General features: G+C 43.7%; 1 protein-coding gene across 2 annotated transcripts in view; it reads right to left on the bottom strand.

Annotated features, from left to right (window-relative positions):
• Window positions 1-15016, bottom strand: part of MYO7B (myosin VIIB) — a 46683-nt gene extending 31667 nt beyond the window's left edge. The window contains exons 1-16 of one of the 2 annotated variants that reach the window (XM_058812205.1): window positions 14999-15016; window positions 13615-13728; window positions 12880-13032; window positions 11477-11661; window positions 10506-10627; window positions 9692-9834; window positions 9486-9599; window positions 7697-7850; window positions 6704-6780; window positions 6280-6399; window positions 6028-6170; window positions 5001-5211; window positions 3343-3478; window positions 2951-3111; window positions 2293-2331; window positions 598-735 (exon numbers count right to left, since the gene is read on the bottom strand). In XM_058812205.1, coding sequence (XP_058668188.1) covers window positions 598-735; window positions 2293-2331; window positions 2951-3111; window positions 3343-3478; window positions 5001-5211; window positions 6028-6170; window positions 6280-6399; window positions 6704-6780; window positions 7697-7850; window positions 9486-9599; window positions 9692-9834; window positions 10506-10627; window positions 11477-11661; window positions 12880-13032; window positions 13615-13728; window positions 14999-15016 — 2028 coding nt within the window. The remainder of the gene's footprint in view (window positions 1-597; window positions 736-2292; window positions 2332-2950; window positions 3112-3342; window positions 3479-5000; window positions 5212-6027; window positions 6171-6279; window positions 6400-6703; window positions 6781-7696; window positions 7851-9485; window positions 9600-9691; window positions 9835-10505; window positions 10628-11476; window positions 11662-12879; window positions 13033-13614; window positions 13729-14998) is intronic. The other variant, XM_058812206.1, reaches the window with a different exon arrangement.
• Between the last annotated feature and the right edge of the window lie 6278 nt (window positions 15017-21294).

Here is a 21294-nt window from a genome sequence, read left to right as displayed (position 1 = left end):
CATCCTGCTCTTTTCTTCTTATTATTGTTTAATCTTATCTGAGTGTAAAAGTTGGCTCACTAAGCCACATGCAGTGCTTCAAAATTTTTTAAATCACTTGACCCACACCATACAAGATTTTCCAGTAGAACCAGGTCAAAATTCCCCAAGTCCCAGCCACGTGTCCTAATGACAAATTGACTCTTCCTGGTATGTCAGATTAAGCCAAATCACCTCTCTCACAAACTCCCATAGCTCTCCTGTTCTCTCTCAGGCTATCTCATAGTATGATCATTGTTGATTCTGATGTTTTTTGCTTGTTCTTGTGTTGAGGGTCTACAGACTTATCAGTTTTATCTTTACTGAAAAGGTGTCTGTAACTTTACTCAGGAATACACCTGTATGCTCTTTTGCTATCCATTACTCTATGGTGCTTTTTTGAGATGCTTTTGTAAATTAACCATATATCCTCCTATTATGTTTATTGCAGGAATACCCTGTACTCCAGCTCTCCTTGGGTGCAGCCAAGTACAACTAGAAAATGTTACACAGAAACTGAGAGCCTTTTCTCATTACAAACTTTACCAAAGGTAAGACCTTGTATTGTTAGAGCATTACCAGTGGTTTCTTGTAGTCATTTGGCTTGATGCAGCGGATGAAGTATGGCTGGCACTGCTCCAGGATCTTCATGAGCTTTTCCAGGGATTGCTTGAACTGTCCTCCCAGTGTCGAGAGGCGCTTGGTGGTATCCAAGCCCTGGGAAGAGAAAGCACATGCTGACTGCAACATCATTCAATCTCAGAGGCCAATTAATAAACCTTTGTATTTTTGTACAATCTAACAGCATCACACAACCACCAGGAAAAAAATTGTTTACCTACATGGGAGTTACATTGGCCATCTGCATCTTATTAATTTATGTTTATTCTTGTAAAGAAACCCCTCACTAAGTGCTTTCACTACGTGGGCACTAAGTTCTAGTAGTAGGGGTAGCTGTGGTGGAAGTAATTCCACCCACAGGAGCCCACATGCACCTGGCTGTTCCAACCAAGGCTGTTTAGTGCCAGGCTGTGATTCCTGGGAGTGTGCCTGAAAGCTTGGTGAGAAACAGCCACTCCCAAAGCAGGAATAAACTCCAGGCCAGATATTTTGCTGCCATCATAGCTAGGAAGGCTAAAGATCCAGAACAGCCCATTCCTTAGGGATTAGGATGGCTGATCACTTTGCTCATTAATATTACAGCAAGCAGTGAAAAGGCAAACTTTTACTGGAGTATAAACTATGAGGTGCTCCAGACTTCCCCAGCCTCTCTGACAGCACAGTTCCACATGTCTTTTTCACACAAATTAGGCCTAAGTTTCTACATCTCAATATGAGCACATTAATTTACAGTGGCAAGAGTACAGATTCCAAGTAACAAAAGGACTCCGCTAGCCTTTTACATATAGGCAATGAGCTGATCATTGCAGCACAACACAGCCTGTTTGTTTCTTAGTTTGTCTGGGGGGTTTGGTCCATTGTGGAGTTGTTGGAAATTTTTCAAAGTAAATAATTTAAAATCCGGTGGCTCCCCCTCACTTCCACGATCTTTAGGAAGTGCTCATCCTGCTGTTCTTACTTCTAAAGTTCCCATTTGAATACTCAGATTTCCACACTCAGCTTCAGCTACAGGGCAAGGCTGCCCTCCAGTGATCAGTCATTCCTGTCGTTGGAAAACAGCTCCTGGGAATGTCTCATTGCAGCTCTGATGCATCTTAGGGCTAGCAAGCACCCAAAGTGGGTATAATGACAACATATACGTATTTTTGTGATTGTCACTCTCAGACCTTAGAGGCCTTTCTGCTGTACCATCAGTGGGATGGCCACATGAGGCCAAAGCCCATACCCTCATGATCTCACACATGCAACATTGTTACAGCTGAATTTGTTGTTAATGGTGACTTTTCTGTTGTCCATCAGGAAAGGAACTCTGAGACCTCAGGACAAAAGAGTGTTATCTGGCACATCACTCATTATTCTTTTTTGTAGCCTGCTTCTTAGGCTTCCCAATGGTGGTCCCATTTATTTGAACTTCAACAGCTAATTTCTGTTGCATTTTGACATGGGGTAGCCCACATTTGGTATTTCCTTTCTTGAGATGCTGCTGTACTTTTTTTTCAATAACACTGCCTTATTTATAGGGACAAGGCCCATTAGAGCAATGTAAATACACCTGATATTTTATCTGGAGGTATTCATAGCATTTAAGAGATGCTAAGCCAGTTATCTGCTGCTTATACCACTTCTGACATTCTTTGCCCCCAGGATGTTTACCTGTCCGTAGCCAGGTGTTCTGGACAGCAGAAAGCCACACTGGGATGAAGACAGAGGAAGAAAGGACAGGATCAGAAAACAATGCCAGGAGAATAGACAGGTAAGAGAACGAGCTGATTGTTCTGTATCCTGACAGGAAAACTCAAAGATGTAAACAAGTATAAGTACCTTCACATACTGGTGACACTACATAGCTAAATGTTCAGAAATCAAGGTATGTGGAAGTTGGAGCAGGATGGGGAACCTGAACTGTGACCCACACTGTTCTCTAGTCCACTGCACTTCACATCCTTATTTTCACTAGGCACAGACACAGCAGGCTCAGTGGAGTCTGTGATAATGACCCATCATGAACTTTGTCACACAGTGACATCCATGCGGGGAGGCATCAGGACTCATGGTTCTGAAACAACTGCAGGCATGGCTGCACAGATGTCCAGGGTGCACACCTGCCTGACAGAGCTGACACTGCACTTGTTTACAGCATGAACACCAGACCCTGACTTTTCCTGTAGCCCCCATGACAGAAACAATTTGAATGAAAGAAATAGGGATTTGCAGAGACAGTGCAAAAGAAAGAGGAGATCAAGAACAGCCAGAGGTGTGTGGAAGGCAGGGGAAATGAGTTGTTTCTGCGAGACAGTGCCAGCAAACCAACCTTGTAGACCTGGTCAGATCCAAGATGCCGAATGGTCCCACGTCCCAGAATAGGTGGGGTTGTTTCCACCTGGAAAATCTCTCTCAGGAATTTGTTTTTGGAGGAATGGACCACTTGCATTACATTAGCACTCAGTGTGTCACGATTTTTCTCCAAGAAATCTATAAGATGGAAACAAAATTAGCCTGTCACCTCTGCAGCCTGCTGGCTCTAGCACCACTCTCTACCTGAAATCCACTTAATTTACAGTAACTTGCAGATTGGTTTAGAGTAATCCTTCTGACCTCCTGATCAACTTCAGATCAACACTACCCTGGAGAGCTACATATCCAGGTCAAGCATCCATCCATGCACTTCCCTTCCCCCTCTGTATCCAGCAGAGATAGACTCACCTTTTGATTCATAAAAGACAACCCCAGCAAAGTGGTTGATGCCAAACTTGGTGTCATGAACACTTTTAGGTGGGATGTAGACATTACTTTTACCATGGAGGGAATTGATTTTGACAAGCATGGTGGCATCTGTGCCCTAGAAACAAATACAGGTAAAAAAGGATGGTTAAGCAGATTGTCCCTAGCACTGACCTGTGCTCAGCAAACAAACAGAAGTGGTGCTCAGAGATAACCAAAGCTCAAATTCTGCCCTTTTGTGTGTAGTAGATCTGGAGAAAGTGCCAACAGTATCCTTCCTTTTACACAGACCCCTGTCTCAAGCATCATGACAGAACACACCATCAAGCACAGGGCCTGGTGTTCTAGGGCTGTACACAAGTCCCCATAACATTACCAATATCACCAGATGGGCTGAGAATTTACCAGATCTTTGGACGTCACAAGCAAAGCCCCCACCAACCTTCTCACACCCTGCTACCCAGGAAGCTGTAAGGGATGCCTCCTCCTTCTTCTGGGCAGGCACAGTTGTTCTTGCACTCCCCAGCTGGTGCAAGACTCAGAGATCCCTGGAGAAATCCCTGAGCAGATCCCAGCCAGCATGCCCAGACCATGAGTTCCAGAGGCTAGGCAGTCAGCTGGGTGCTTCTCTTCAAGGGTGCCATCATGATGCCTCATGGGCTGTGTGAGTTCTCTGCACCCACCTGCACCCAGGGCAGTGGGGCTTTGCTCTCAGAAGTCATGTGCTCTGGGAATCATGGAAGAGGTGCCCTCCTGATCTGTGGGACCACACTCTTCTTAGGGAAGAAAGGGGAAAGCTGTCTGCCTGTACATGATCCTCTAGTTGCCTGAAGGACTACAAATGAGCTGAGGCAGGGGCTTGCTTTTCTGGACACCTTCCATTGTCATCTGATTCCTGCACCAACACTCCAGTTTAGCCTCACCATGCTCTGCAGACTATGAAAATGCTCTACAGGGATGTCTGAGATCAGATGCTACTTTCATCTCTGCTTTTCTTCTTTGAGATGACTGAAAGATAACATTTCACAGAACCACAGAATCATGGCAGACAACAGCCACAGCCTTTCCCTCATGCACTGAGCAGGTTACCTTGTCATGGAAGGAGATCAGATTGGTCAAGCAGGGCCCTTGCTGACTGGACCTGAGCAACTTGTTTCTCTGTACCTGCTCTGGTACAGATGGTCCTCAAAATTATCTGTTTATGATCTTCCTGGCCAAGGTTAGCTGCCAGGCCTGTAGTTCCCCTCCAGTTCCTCACTATGGTGACACTGCTCAATTAAATCTGTCAGCAAGGGGAAAGAAGAGCAAGCTGCAGCCCAGACCAACAGCAGAACAATACTCAAACAATTAACAATTTCAAAGATTTACCAAGATGCCCTTGTAAAATGATCCAGACTCCTTCCTTCTCTGTCTGGAACTGCTGTAAGAGTTTCAGCAGCAAGGCACCAGGAAGAGCACATTCCAGCAGAGAGTGAAGCAGTTGTGTAGTGAGCTAATTTGAAAGAAACATCTATGGGGAGAAGATATTGCCTCTCTTAACGTATCTGAAAGCCACTTTTGCACTTCTGTGTGTCCAAACCCAAGTGTTACCTGTGAGCTGTGTGCAAAGCCAGGCATTTCAAGTGAAACCAGAAATTTACCTTTGGGAACCTGCTCTCTTCATCAATGAGGGAGATGATATTCATGGGCTTGAGTGCAATGACTTCCAAAGCCTGGTGGTTGTCAGTGAAGTCAATGTTGTTCCAGGCAATGTGCTCTGCAAGGTATTCCTCTTGCTCCAGCTTGAAGACATGGTGCACAAAGAACTGCTGAAGGTGCTCATTTGCAATGTTGATGCAAAGCTGCTCAAAGCTGGGGAAGAACAAGATGAAAGCCCATGGTCATCCTTGGCCAGTGCTGCACTGCTCTCTGCTATTTGTTTAGCCTCTGCATTAAACACATTCCAGATACACCACTGCCACATTCCACAGTGCTGTGACCACCATCACTGCACGTTGCCAACCTCAGCAATACAAGGGAGCCATTTTCTGCTGTGGCAAAGACCAGCAGCAGTGAGCCAGCTGATGACTGACTGTTGCTGAGTAGGCAAGAAAAGATCTTTATGTGTTTCAAGAAACTCCAGAGTTAAAGGGGAACATGTAACTGAGGAAATCACTTATGAGCATGTGACATGTTTCTGCTTGCACTGGCACTACCACTTTTATTATTTACTCCTTTATGCTGCACCTGAGTATCATTACCTCATACTTGCTGTGTGTGTGCCTCTGGGGTGCTCACCACAGTGAGGACCCATGGGGACTGCAGGTCGTGGGAACAGCACAGAATAACAGGAGAGAACACAAAAGATAGACTGTAGAGATCCTAGATTCTCTTCCAAAAGTCACTGAGGAACATTATCTGGCTGAAAGCTAGAAATCTCCTCAGGATCTGGAATAGACATGTGCAATGGCTGCACTAAAATGAAGGCTGGGAAGGAGGCAGAAATTGATCAAAACTGAAGAAAAATGGAATCTGCATGATCAAAACTGGGAAAATCCAGTAATGAAATCCATTTTTCTGAGAATCAGGAAAATGATGAAAGAGCGTGTGTCTCTTTGGTTTTTTGTTCTTCCCCTTTACATCAGCTGCTTTTCAGCTTCCTATTGCATTGCATCTGGAGCTTCCTACCTGTTGTTGCTGAAGTTTTCAAACCCAAAAATGTCCAGCAGTCCAATGGATTGATGTCTGTCTTTAGGCTTCTGAGAAGATGGGTTGAAAATGGCTGAGTTGATTTTGTTCACGATCCACAAGAAAATCCGTCCATATATACCCTGAGAAAAAAAATGAAAGAGGAATTGGAGCCCATCATTGGAGACTTTCAGAAGGACTGTTCTGAAAGCATCCCCAGTCTTTAAACAGGGAAGCTGTGAGCACCAGTACCTTCACAAAGGCGTCCTTCCCATTGGCAGCTTGAGCCACATTCAGAGGCCTGGACACACTTTCTCCTCGGACAATGATGGAGAGGTTTGTGAGGCTGTTCTGGAGTTCACTAGAGTCCACCTGGAGAAACAGTCATGGCAACCTGGTCATTCCAGGTGAACAAAGGAAACCCAGCAAAGTTTGTATCAGGTTTATGACTATGACAAACTGCTTGTCCAGCAACATCCACTGGCAACTTGCTGTCCCATTTAAAGGTCTCCCAGCTTGGAGAGACATCTGCAACAGCATGACTGGAGTGTCAGCAGGACAGAGGCAACATGCCTGTTGAATGTTCATTCCTACATAAACTCCAGAGATGTGATCTGCCAGTGTGCTCATGGAACAAGGGAGAAGGAAGAACCAGCAGAAGATGAGAGTCCATTACCTCAAGCAGCTTGGTGGCGATGGAGAAGTGTGGGGAGTCTATCACATCAGAGCAGTCCAGGTTGTCGTACACGGCCGCTGCAAGGAAGAAACAGCCAGTCTCAGGGGGAACCATCACTGTTGTTAATGTGCCTGTATTTCTGTGACCCCACAACACTGGGAAGGTACTCAGTTCTCATTTGAAACTGACAGGTTTGGTGATTTTACCAAGGAGGGTCCTGATTTCACCTGGATCCTGGGATCTACATGGCTCTCTCATGCCTAGAACGTCAGGCTAAAAACAGCAGCCAAACTGACAAGGTTATTCATTTAAAATAGTAACTGTTGGGGATCTGGGGAAGTGATATCTGACTCCAGAAAATATGTTTCTGGAAATATTTTTCCTGCATATCTGACTTGTGGGAAATTAGACAACAAAGAGGAATACAAGCAATCCCTAATTTTAGTAGTCAGCATTAACCCAAAGAATCCACCTGGAATCTCTGTGTCAGGCCTGCTGTATCACAAAGTGAGGAGCTTTTTTCTAAAATGTGAAGGCTTTTGGCATGTGCTGGTGGGTCACACTGTCACACTGTGCCTGTCCATTCCTCTGCAGGGGAGTGCACCTATGCAGGTGAGTGTTCAGCAGACTTAAGCAGGAGGATGGCTGCTATTATCTCCAAGGCAAACATCACTCCTTTGTCCTCTGGCCTGTGTAGAACAACAATCAGCAAATGTAGCATGGTATTATATTTTGTTGTTTCAGTTTGTGTGATAAAGGCCTATTTACAACCATGGAGACCTGACAGTGTGACAAAATAAGATAATAAGATGCTGTTTTTCAAAACACATAGCAATGGAGTCACAAATCAGAACTTCATGGTGCTTATGTGCCTGCCCTTCCAACTCTGTTCACCTATTAATACAGGTCAGAGCAGCACAACCTAATCTCTGCAGGGAAGTACTTTTACCATGAAGTCTGAGGAAAGGTAAGCACAGTCAATGCTGAATTTACCTTGGAACTCTACATTCCCCAGGTGCAGGATGGCAGCCAGCAGCTTGCTGATGTCCCAGTGCTCAGAGTCTGAGAACATGAGGATCTTCATCGCCGAGCGGATGTGGGCATAATCCTTGGCATCGTTCCGGCTGTCGCAGGACGTGCAGTTACCCTGCAAGCACCACACCAGCAGGTAAGGAACATCCTCCTGCTACCCACACAAGGATGAAAGCACATGCAGACTGACAAGCCTTTGAACACAGGATGGCTATCCTGTGAGTCCACAAGGATGCAAGGTAAAAACCTATTTAGATGTTCTACATCTTCCTTCATCTTTTCTCTCAAAAAGAATGCATTAACAGAGGGCTCAGTGATGCATTTCTCCAGGGTTAGGCTGAATATTGAGGAAGCCAAAAGGAAAAGCTGATGGGAAGGCTGCTCTGGAGCATAGAAGGACACGAAGCTTTGACAAGATTACCTACATTTACAAGGCCATGCCTGTTTCTTTGATTTCCTCTCTCTGCCTTGTCAGTGGAAAATTAGGAGCCCTAATCCCAAACCAAAGCAAGTCAGGTTGGATAAGTACTAGAAGGCAGATCTCAAAATAAAAATATTAGGTCCTAGTGGAAGGCAAATGGAAACATCCAAGGCAGCATCAGAAGCACCTTCATCAAAGCCTGCACAGCAGGTCCTAGGATGCTGCTCCTGATAAAAACTATTTTCAGCCATAACAGAGATGAGGAAATGTCTTTTTTACCCCTGCCTTTTCTGACAATACAGTGTGATGATTACAAAAATGAAATATTCCTAATCATTTCCGTTTACAGTATGTAAAGATGCCTGCTTGTACCAACAGCTGACCTTTACAAAACCATGGATATCTTCTCCTTTAATCCAATCCTCCAATTTCAGTATCACAGTGCCCTACTGCTGACCAAGAGGCCTTTTCATGGAATGGCCAGTGGGTTAGTTGCACTACTTGCACTCATCAGTTTTGCTGCAAGATCACTGCTATTTTGAAAACATTACATTTGAAAAAATCTCTACCACTTTATTGGTTTTGCTTTTGAGACCCCAAAACCAGATTTGTTTTCATTTCCTAGAAATTAGATGCCCAGCTCCATCTAATTTCAGTAGAGGCAGGACTTAAACACATTCTTTCCACAGCTGTAGAACAGCCCAAATCTAACCAGCTGGCATATTTATTATAAGGTATTTGGACAGGCTAAAGGATAGGATTTTCATCATGGCTTTCATGTTCTAAACCATTCAATTAGCTATTTTCAAAAACCTCACCTATGAAGATCCCACTTCTGCCACAATGGCATCATAACTCATGGTCATTAGCATCAGTCATGAAAGGTTATGCTGAATGCCAGCTGCTTTCATTATGTATATAAGATTTATTAGATATAAGGACTAGGATTCTTATTAATTTTCCTCTAAGTTACACATATGTGATTACTGTTCTCCCTGGCACGAAATCCCTTGCATTCCTTTGAAATCTGAGTGTCTGTGAAAGTGGGGGATGTTGTCCACATTCTGCTTTAAGGTGTCCTTTGTGTTTCTTAAGTCTGACTTTGACAGAAAGCTTTGACCTGCCACAAGCTGCTTCCCACTGGTGGACAATACAGGAAGTGTCTGAAACTGATGCTGACAGCATTTTTGGTGTTACTGCTTCTGGTACTCTTAAGGGAAGGACTGTTCATCTTTGGTAACTACCATCTGCAGCTCCTAGTGATTGGAATTGCTTGCTGTAAGAAGCAAATGGCAGAGGGATATTAGAGAATAAAGCAAAGATTATTACCATAGTGAGATAAGTGTACTCTGAAGCAGTGCCCAGATTCAGCATTTTTTTCTGCTCTGTATTCATCCCCATTAGCATGCAGTAGAAGATGTGATAGTTCCTCTCCTCTGGAGCCTAAAAACAAAAGAAATAGGCCAATGGACAGCTTGCCAGGATAAGTTTCTAACACAAGAAGAGGCAGAACATACACCTGCCAGTGGCCTCACCTGCCGGCAGACCCGGGACTTCTCCAAGAGGAACTGCTCTATGCGGGCTCCTTCTATCACACCACTCTGGTTGAAGTGAATATCAATGTATTTCCCAAAGCGGCTTGAATTGTCATTTCGAATTGTCTTGGCATTTCCAAAAGCTGATGGGCAAGGGGCAGAGACAGTATCTGTATTATTGCAGTTCATGAACATCAAGCCCATTTTTTCCCCCTCTACTTTGCTGTTATTTTACACACTGTGTTCCAAATGACAGCGCTGAGAAGCACTGGAGAATGTCTTGTCTCAGTCTGTCTCCTGAAGAGAGGGGCAGGCATACTGTGCACCTAGATAATTGAGTCCTAAAAGACATATTCAAATGATCCAAATGTGGTCTACATCTGGGCAGCCAAGAGAACTGGGCAAGTCTGAAGACCTCCAGAATTATTTACTGGGAACATGTTGATCTCTGTACAGAATAAGATGGGTGTCTCAGGGAGCTCCCCTATAGATACATCTATGCTTGGCCAGTCACTTGGTCACTGTCTAGGGCAAATGCCAAACCAGGGGGCTTTGCCTTGGGCTCTGCAGTCCCAAGGACTCTTGTGCTCCTGGCAATTCCAGGGTGTATACTACAGAGACCACTCCTCCTACAGCATGAGAGCAAAGCTGCTGTGGACTGCATGGGAACATGGCAGAAAAGTATAGAGAACATCTACAGTGCATCACCAGTGTTTCAGGAGATTACCAGTTAAGCCGATACAATGGTGCAAGGATCTGTTTCTGATTCCTGAGAGAAATGTGGTAAATCAGCCAAGTTTGCCAAGTAACCCACCTTCCAGAATGGGGTTGGCCTCTAGGATTTGCTGCTCTATCCAGGAATGCTGACCACTGACAGCTGCCAGAAACTGTAGTATTAGCTTTGTACTTTCAGTTTTACCAGCTCCAGATTCTCCACTATAGCAAGAAAAAAAAATCATTACAGGCTTCCTGATTTTTTTTTTGGTAATGTGGCAGACCAAGTTAAAAAAAGCCAAAACATTTCCACTTAAGTTTACCCTGTGAATGGCAGATAAGACTGTGTCTTTCATAGAGGGCTGGAAAATTTGAGTCTTTCATCATCTTATTTGCTCAAATTTAAGTTGTCAGACTTAGGCTGAGAACTAAATTCTCCCACCAATTAAAAACAAGCAAATCCATGGAAGACATTCTGTATCTGTGCAAATTAAATGACCACTTGCTTATCTTCTTTATTGCACTACCAGATTGTCACTGCTAGTGTTAGCACATCAGCTGAGGTGACTCAGCTATAATCAGATACTATTGCAATGAGACTGTCTGGTTCTTCACCTTGATGACAAATAGAAAATGGATTCTTTATAGGAGCAAAAATCTCCCATCCACCTTTGGGTTAGCAGAGATTATTTCTCTTGAGGAAATGTCTAGCCTGGGAAAATACATGTAACATAAATATCCTGTCTCCAAGGTAAAAGGTAGCCCTATGTCACACACACTCAGGTATTATGTTTCTGTATGTGATCACGTGCAGAATGTACAACCACATTGAAAGATTCTGAGGCAAAACAATGTGCTTTGGAAATCCTTTGCTTATATTTTACCTTTTCCAGCCCTAACTGAAAATGAAGGAGCAGGGAAGAAAATATTTCCTTCCTGTTGTCTCTAGTTTTATCTGTGCCCTTCCATTTGGAAGGTCTGGAGACCTTCCTGTGTCCACCTGTGTCCACAAAGTGCCCCAAACCATGCCAGACTTGGCTTCTGCTCTTTGTCCTCTCCAAGTCCTTTCACCTGATCACACAGCACTGGTCTCTCTTATTCCTCTTCATGTTGAAGTAACAGTTATCTGCAATGGCAAAGACATGGGGTGGAAGCTCTCCAATCCTCTTGTTACAGTAGAGTCTGATCTGATCCACTGTGTAGAGGGGCAGCAGCTGGTATGGATTCACTGCTACAAGGATTGATCCTGTGTAAGTCTGGAAAACAGTTGTGAGGATTATTGCTATAGCCAACATGCAAACAAGAATACAACCAAAGCAGTATAAATCTAAACAGGGGCAGGAGGGAACCCTGGGAGATCATAGCACTTGGTGATGCTGAGAGCCCAGTTCCTAACTATCAGCTGCTGTTGAACACCCCAGGATGAGGAGGGGTTTGCCCAAGGAAGAGTGCTAGGTGTAATCTCTTGCTAAATGGCAGCTCAGTTCTCTGTCCCAAGCTGAAGCACACAGAAGTGCAATTTGACCTGGCACTTTGGTGTTATTGTAAGGTGTTTTGCAGTGTTTTGTTAAGCTGCTTTTGTATTCTAGTGCAGATGTAGCTGAAATTTGCTAATGGGCCAAGTTATAGTTGTGCTATTCATACAATTATTTAGAAATATTTGTATACAGCAATACCAGTGAAATGAAGGAGGCTGTTGAAGGCTGTGGAGATGCAAGGCAATAATATTGTTTGAAAACTAAATGAAACAAATGCAGGCCTGCTAGAGTTTAATATAACAGGTCTATCCACACACCTTGTTAATTGTAACTGTAGGATATTTAAAATCATTCCTTTTTAACACTAAATATCATCACACCTATGTTGTAAGAGGCAGCTTCTCTCCAGTACTGTAATGGGAGGCAAAATATAATATAATATCATATCATATCATATCATATCATATCATATCAATGCAAAACATGGAAAAACCTGAATATTAATTATAATATTACAAACTGGAAATTGAGGCAAAAAGAAAATAAAATTGCCAAATTTTCCAGTTACAGATAAAACCTGTAATGGACAAAATATCCAGATTTATTCATTAGCTATGTTATTACATCAAAATCAAGTAAATGTTGGCTTGGACAGGGGGACAATTGAAATCATGTCACTGCATAGTAGTTAGGCTGATCTCCAGATAGCAGCAGTAAGCTGTAACATGGGCTGGGTTTAGTTCACTCTCAGTGGCTGGTGGCAATGATTGCTCTGGGAGAAAGTAAGTGGAGTCACTATTTGTGCCAGCGCTGTGACTGAGGGGCAGCCAAAGTACTTGAGTGGAAGAAGAGAAGAACTGTGTTGTGTCTCCTTGGCACCTTCAGTCATTAAAGAAGTCAGAGGGCCCCGTGTGTGAAAGGCTCACAGGCTGCTCAAGTGTAGAGGCCGTTCCTGGAAGTGCCCTGGCAGTCCCTGGAAGTGACTGTGGCACTCACATAGATTTTGTGCTCCTGGTGTCGGATGAGGAGGTTGTGCACCATGCCAGCTTCATGGAGATCCCCGAGGCGGATCATGTCCTCCACCCCCTGCACAGAGGAGGGGTGCATCAGGTGCACCATGTGCATATTCCGAGCCGTGATCCAGTGCTCCTGACAAAGGCAAGGCACAGACTTTAAGGTGTGATGCTGTGGCTCAGAGGCAGACAGCTGGAGTGAGCTTCAGCACAATACATGCTCAAGCAAGCATGTTCCAACTCACAGGGGACTGGCCTACAGGAATTAAGTGGTTTAAAGCAAGATGGTTTAAAAACACTGAATGAAGACATTCAGGTGAGTTCTGAACAGCACAAATTTTAACACTGTTTAGAGTGCAACTCTTGTCATCACAGGCAGAACATTGTATGAGGTAGGGATGAACTGATTTCAGTGGGATATTTCCACCTAAAACTTCACCAAATTTAGGGATTGGAGCCCATCCATTTCCTTTGCCTAGCCATGTAGATATAACCTCTTATCTTATGAAGCTTTGAATCTTCCTAGTGCTTGGACCTGGAGATGCCAGCTGACCATCCTATATTTGCCTTATTTCTATAGTCTTTCTTTCAGTATATCCTACCTATATCAAAATCAGACCACCTGGATAGATGGAGCTTTGGTCTGACCCAACAGGACCTTCTTTTGTACTTTTACATTTCATGTTCATCTTTTACAGAAGGTTATAGCATAGCCCACCTTGCCTTCATCATCCTCCAGCAAGATCCGTCCTGAGTCAGATTCCTTCACAACTGCCCCAATGGGGACATTAAATTCACTGTTTGGTTGAGTGTCCAGCCACACATGATCACCCTGGAAAGAAAAAAAGCTACTGTCAAGTACAGTGACATACTTGATGCCATGTAGCTCACAGGCAAACACCTCTTGGTCTTCCTTTTTTAGTTATTTGATTTTTTAGCAGTGTTTAACTGGGTAAGTTCTTACTGCTTGCAGGCAGTACATTTACAGACCTCTGAATTCTACTCCCAGCTCCACAGCTGATCTGGAACATGACTTTGGACAAGTCATCAAACCCAGCTGTCTCACAAGAGGAAACTAGACTTTTTCCAAGGACAGCAATAATGCAGCTCCAGTACCTCTCAGAGGCTGGCTGGGGGCATAGTGAATGCTGGGGAACTGGCTTGGCAGCCTCACATGAGCTTGATATTTTCTCAGAAGAGATTCTTGAGAACACAGACTTTACCAGGAAAGAGAAAAACAAACAAACATATGTACATACTGGATGCCTGGAAATGTAGAGGCCTCCGTTATGATAAATTTTAGATAATATATTTTTCCTGTTATAGCTGAAATGTGAGTGCATCTATGATCTCTCTTAGAAAAAAAAGCCACCAACATTCTTTATCCAGCCCAGTTCCTCTCTTCACATACGTAGAGGCTTGTCAACATCTGGCACCTCTGCAGAGCAAGCAAGAACCTGCTCTGCTGGGCCTGGAGGAAGGGGTGAGCCACATTTCCTAGGAATGAGCAACATCTTGGTGTTGCCTGAACCAGTGTCCTGGTTTTATTTCCCTACTCCAGGCCCTTAGGAACACCTTCTCTTGCTCCAGTCCCTAATACAAATTCAAAAAGAAAGATGGAATAAAAACTGAACAGAGTTGTAGATCAGTGGATTCATAGCTGTGTCTTGTCATATACAACTTTTGTTACACACCACAGCACTGATTCATAGTTTCAATGTTTTTACTGAAAAAAAAAAAAATTCTCTTTCCTCTCAAAATACTTTATGGGTTACATTTAAAACCAAAGAACCAGTGTAAAGCATTCATAAACATTACACAAGATTATGAAGAATGTTACAGACTAACAGCTCTTATTTATGTTGAATAAAACTCCAAAGGTAACTTATGCCACACCTTGTGACAGAGGTCACCTCTCAACAAGAGGATGGTCTGGTGAGGCAAGACACATCTGCTTCCCTAGTCTAGGCTGAAATTATTTTATACCTTGTTGATACTGGGTTATTGCAACTTTCTTTTGATTGAACCATGATGGTAAGGTAATCTTCCTCCTCTTTGGGCCTCAGGCTAATCACTCAATCAGAAAAAAGAGTAGGACTTACCTTTCTGAAAACCACCATTATGTTTCAGATCACTGTATGCAACCTGCATGCCAAGAACATAATGTTAGGTCAGAAAAGGGCTTTGATGAGAACAGACAGTGGGGTTTCCCTGCAAAAAAATAACATTAAAATATCTTAAAATAATTTTGTTAAAGCAGAAAAGATCATTAAGATACACCCAATGTAGAAACAATGACACCATCTGCAAAGAACCTGCAGCACTGGGGTGGTGCTCTGAGTCTTACCACATGACCCTGGAGATGCTCTTAGCCCTAAAGATTTCACTGTGCACATTTTCATACCAAATAGTTCTCTGAATCAGGTGCTAGGCACAATTATTGTCTGAACTTCAAGGTTGGCTTACTAATAAAAAGACTCCACAGTGCAATGTGATTTGATGCACAAGAGCTACCTTTAGCTCGTCCATTGACCCAGCAGTTCAGTGGCTATCCCAGAGACACAGGTTTAATTCATACTTTCTGAGCTGAGTTCCCTCAGACCCTCCAGCTTGAACTCACCACCAAACAGAAACAGAGACCTAGAGTTCACCTTCCTTGGCTGGAATGGGAGGGATTGCAATCAAGGCGTGAATGGCAAAATAAGGGATGGAGGAAACCACAATAAAATTAGCAACTCACTACCAAGAACATAACAGCCAAAATATCAGTGGCCAGAGATCTACAGCAGTGCTTTAACTAAGGGATGATGCACTTTAGACTGTCCTAACCAAGAAACTAATGTCTTCAGAGCAACTTTCTGTCCCACAGAGCTGGATTTTGGGAGTGATTCCATGACTAGGATGATTTGCCAGCTGGTCTTTCTTTCATATTCTGTTATTCTTATGGCAAAGCCCTCATGTTCTTATTCTGGACTCAGAGGTAGGACCTATGTATCAGCTTCAACACTGAGATGCCTGTGGCTGTGAGTGGTGCAGGGTGGCACAGAAGCACAGTCCTTGGCAAACATAGGCTAAAGATGGGCCACAGTCACTGATTCACAACTGACAAGCACATTTTCACCTGCACCAGAAAGCAGAATATGGCAAAAGAGGAGAAATGTTGACCCCGAACAAGGAGGGAGTGGCAGATGCAAGCACAGAGACAGCCATACAGTGTCACAGCTAAGGGACAGCTGTCTCTGGATCCGGTCTGACAGCCATACAGTGTCACAGCTAAGGGACAGCTGTCTCTGGATCTGGTCTGACAGCCATACAGTGTCACAGCTAAGGGACAGCTGTCTCTGGATCTGGTCTGACAGCCATACAGTGTCACAGCTAAGGGACAGATGTCTCTGGATCCGGTCTGACAGCAGCCAAGAGCAGATGTGTAGGGAGGAGATCCCATATAATCCCAGGATACACAGTTCCAGCATTTCAAATTCTTATTCCCAGAGAAGCCATAAGTGGCCACCCCCTGCAGCTGGTTGCATGGCCACTTCCTGGCCAAGCCTGGCTCTCTCTTCTGTTTCTCTTGACAAAGTAATGCTGCACCCCACACGATGGGAATTTACCTCTCCAGAAGAAATCTTCACTGTGTGCCTTTTGCAGCTCAGGTCCCTCTTTTTCATAAGCATTGGCATAAGAAGGGAAAGGAAGGTAAAACTGGCCCTGGTGCCATTAGGTTCCAGTTCTCCACTGCACAAAGGAGGAAATGATTGAAGCACGGTTATTTATTACAGGACTTTGCTCCCAGTTCAGTGTATATGTCACTTCCAGGTCAGGTGTTCCAGTGAGCATGAAGGCTAATTCTTGCTTGAGTGAACCTTAAACTTCCGTCTCTCCACTGGGCCTGTATCCTTTCAAATTTCTGGAAAGCACTCCCAGAATAAAATCCTTTAGCATCTGGTCTTATCCTGCTCCAACATGACTGACTTCCCTAAGACTGTGTCTCACCCTGTTATGTGTGAAGAAAATCAGATCCTCATTTCTTCACCAAGACCTCTCCTTGGTTTTCCATAGCTCTTTTCTGCAAGAAAATGCCTGTCAGTCTGTGTTCTGTCTGGTCTGTGTTCCACAGCACCTCAGACCAAAATTAACTCATCACATTTAACTGAAATTCATACACACACCCATATAATGGGATAAAATGTCCTGCTTTCACTATCATTAATTTATCTCTCAACAAACACTCTGTCCCTGTGTTCCAGAATCTAGATGTATGTTAACTCCCTATTTTTCTACTTCTCTCTTCCCAAAATAGAACAGGATGGCCAAGAGCTTTCTTCTTTCTGTTGGCTCCATACGTACTCTCTGTGTCCTTCTTGCAAATCTGGTAAAAGTACAGTATGGGAAAGAAACAGAAGTGTAGTACATCTCTAGAGGCAGATACAGGGTTTCTCCAGCCAGAGCAAGAACTCAGTAATCAAGCACATTCCAGCCCTTATGATGAGCCCAAACACTGAAGATGAGATTTTTTCCATGCACCTTAACTCAGCAGCGTCACCCTCCTCCAGGGCCCTGTGCACAGCACTGCACTAGTCTGTGCACCCACTACTGAACATGCAGATGTCAATGTGCAATAATTGAGAGCATGTGCTAGCTCACCTAATATCCTAATTCTTATTTTCTTGTCTCCTAGGTTCACTGTATAAAGGGACCCTGCTGTAACTCCATGTCCAAATCAGAGGTAAGTATTCATGCATGGCAATAAATAGTTGGGAGTAGCACGTGTTTATCAACATCACATATTTGTGTTTTAATGTCAGCCTCCTTACCTGGGATTTTATTTAAGTCTTACAGCAGATAAAAATGCAGAAATAAAATGTAGGCCCTTCAGGGCTCAGAGACTTTTGGAGAGAAGTAAAAAGCCAAAGAGAGCTTTCTTCAAGTTTCTAACTGTGCAAATAATTCCTACTCAAAGATTTTGCTTCAAAGTAGTTCTTTGGCAGACTTATTTTTGATAGTTTGTGATTAATAAAATTCCAAGTACTGGTTTTATTGGGTAAAGGTCAAATAGTGGCAAAGAAATCAAAGTACATACCTTTATACTACCAAGGCAGATATCTAAATCCAAAGCTTTCTGTAAAATTGGACAAAAAAATGCCAAGCATATTCCTTCAGAAAACAAAACATACCTGCTGAAATTCCAAATGGAGCCTGTCTGGGGGCAGAGAATCTCATTCTAAAATTAACTACATTGTTAACACTTTTGCCCAAGACACAGTGCCTGTGCTTCTTCAGAGAGAAGTACAGGATATATGTCTTATAAACACTGTACCAAATGGAATCATAGGGAAATCAAGGTCATCTGAAAGAACAGTACATACAACTCCTTGTACAGCTGAAATATGCACTAGAAGGGAGATTTTGATTTCCACAGCTGACATACTCAAGAGGTAGAAAACAAAAGCTGACGGAGCAGGCACTTGATATACCAGGGGGAAGCAGCCAAGATGCTCTGTGCAGCACATGCAGCTAATGAGATGAGCAGGCTAAAGGTGCCTCCAGAGAAGGACCTGTGAGTGCACAGGGGCAGCTCAGGTTTGGCAGGCATTGAGCTGTGCAAACGGCGAAAGACAGGAGAGGAACTTGCCAGGAATGAGCAACGCAAATAAAGCTCAAAAAATTATTAAGTATGTAGCAAGACACTGGCACAGGCTGCCCAGAGAAGCTGTGGCTGCCCCATCCCTGGAAGAGTCCAAGGCCAGGTTGGATGGGGCTTGGAGCAACCTGGGATAGTGGGAGGTGCCCCTGCTATGGTGCCCCTGCTATGGATGAGCTTTAAGGTCCCTTCCAATCCAAACCATTCTGGGATTCTATGATGAATGCTGCACTGAGAAAAGCAACAAAATAAAATTGGATGAACCCTGGTGAATTGAATCCTGCTGTTGTTCAAAGTAATAGGTCTGTCCAGATAGACATGTGTTAACAAAACTGCCTCTTCCTGACACTTCCTAATTAAGAGATTGATGTCAGGATCAAAGGGTTTAATTTGCACATGGTACGACTTGTCATATTTTCTCTCCAGCTAAATCAAAGTGGCCTTGTCACGTCTGCCGCAGGTCCTGGATACCAAACATCATTTTATGTTAAACTAGTTATTTCTCTGAGGTTTCTGAAGCGAGGTGGATTGGGTGTAACAATTTGCAATTTAAACTGTTCATTCAGCAGTCCTCTTGCCTACACTGACCTCCTTCCCCTCCTCTAAGCAGATTTGTAGCTCTAAGTCACTGATGTCTGTTAACCCTGAAAGGGGCAGTGCAGGAAACAAGCTAAATAAGAAGTACATACCATTACAGGATTTCCAAGGGCATCGCATGGTTTTCTTAAGCATTCTGTTCCTCAGGGAAAGGCTCATTTCATTCCAGCCTGTTCCTGGAGTTGCACAGTGAGGCAGACTGGCAGGGCTCTGGGATCTGTGTCATTACACACCTTCACACATGCCAAGTGGGCGCTGCTTACGCTGCTTGGTAGAAGACAGGTCATTCTCCCCCACTGTGCAATCCCATTACGGTCTGACTGTCACTCCATCCTTCCTTTTGGAAAGCAGCCAGGATGGTATTACAAGAATATGTTACAGACTGCTACTGCCAAGCTCTGGCTCATGAGGAACAAAGGCATGTGCAGGTTGGTGTGCACACACACGTTACCTGCAGCACGAGGGCTGGAATGGATGCCCAGTTATTCAGCATCCATGAGGCGAGCTTGTTTCAGACACAGCGCTCCCTCTCCTGGGTGATGCATGTGGCGTGTCACAAGTAGGTTAGGAGGTTTCATTTCAGAAAGGCTGGAATTCATAACAACTAGGAAGAAACCTCTGTGCCTCCTTCCACTCTCAGCAAATGCACAAAACCTCTAATCTTTTATCAGTGCTGCCTCAGCGCATCTGGAACTAAGGACAGTGGCTCACCATCACTGCAGAACATGACACATACCTATAAAGGACTAATTTCCCAGCTAGACTATCATCATGCTCTGATCCTCTTGGAACTTTAGTATGGGATAGATTTCTGTGTTTTCTAGGCACCTTGGTACAATTTTCAGGTACCTTGGTACACATTATTGAACAGGGAATTTTGGGGTTTTTTTTGTTAGTTTCTATTTATGTTTTCCCTTGTCCATTTTTTTGTGTTACACTACACCCAGGTTATTTCCTTATTCCTTTATTTGTTGTGTTGTAAAGTTGTCATCCTGTCTTCTATTTAGTCAGTTGTGTAAAGTCATTCAATTTCTTTATGGAAGTCAGAGAAGTGCAATGACAGAAGCCTCCCATCACATACTGCCACATATGCCTGTTCCTTCCAGAAAAGAAGTGAAACTGCACAGTGCAAAGACCTAAAAGAAGTAAAAATCATATGGGAACAGGAAAAAAGGGCATGATACCATTAAGAGTGTGGTCCTGAAACTCACTTAAGGATCTTTGTGGCTATCTGGAAAAGACCAGAGCAGTAGAGCTGTAAACAAAGACATTATCTGTATTTTATGGAAGCTGCTTTCAGGGGGGAAAAAAAAATGTTTTCTGCATTTTTGCTAAGAATTTAGAATTGTATCCGACAAACATCTGACTCCACTGCCACCTTCTCCTTCTAAGTGTTTCACTGTAGAAGATGTTGAGTAATGACTCAGTCCTGAGAGTTATCTGTGTTTAGCCTGGTACACTGAACTCCCTGCATGAAACTGTGCTTGCCGCTGGACAGAAAATCTTGGTTAATAATGGCTTAACCTCTCTGCCATCCACTCCAAGGTGCCTCTAGCACACAAGAATTACACTCATTTTGCCCAAATACTCAATTTACTAAATTTTTATGACTGTGAACAAGGGTGCAGCTGGCAGAATTAGAAAAGTCACTGTTGTTATGAAATAGACCAGATGACAGAGGCAGCAGTTTTCTATCTGTCTGATATTGACTTGTATTTCCCTAGAAAATGAAGGTGCTGTTATAACAGACTGAGGGACAGGTCACCTGTACCATAGGCATTTATTAGACTCATCATTTTGAAATGCTGCTGGAATGACAGCAGCCACCCCTAATAACCCTCAATTAGCATATCATGTGCATGCCAAATACATGAGTAATGCTACTTCTCAGAGGATAGGGGCTATTGAAACAGAACACAACAATCCCTGAAAAACACCAGCATTGTTTTGCCCTGCCCAGGTTTACTCCGGAAGTCACCATCCCCCGGGAGCTCAGGGTGAACTTTCAGTCAATCCTGAAAGGCTAAATCTGGAGGAACCACCCACACATGAACTAGATTGAACTGGAGCTCAGCCAGGACAGCCAGGCCTGAATTTGGTGAGAGCCTGTCCTTCCTTTCCATGGCCATGGTGGGTCCCCTTCCAGCCAGCTGCAAAAAT

The sequence above is a fragment of the Ammospiza caudacuta genome, chromosome 11 (assembly GCF_027887145.1).
Source record: "Ammospiza caudacuta isolate bAmmCau1 chromosome 11, bAmmCau1.pri, whole genome shotgun sequence".
In the NCBI taxonomy this organism is placed as follows: Eukaryota; Metazoa; Chordata; class Aves; order Passeriformes; family Passerellidae; genus Ammospiza; species Ammospiza caudacuta.
This window is presented reverse-complemented; position numbering and strand designations above follow the sequence as displayed.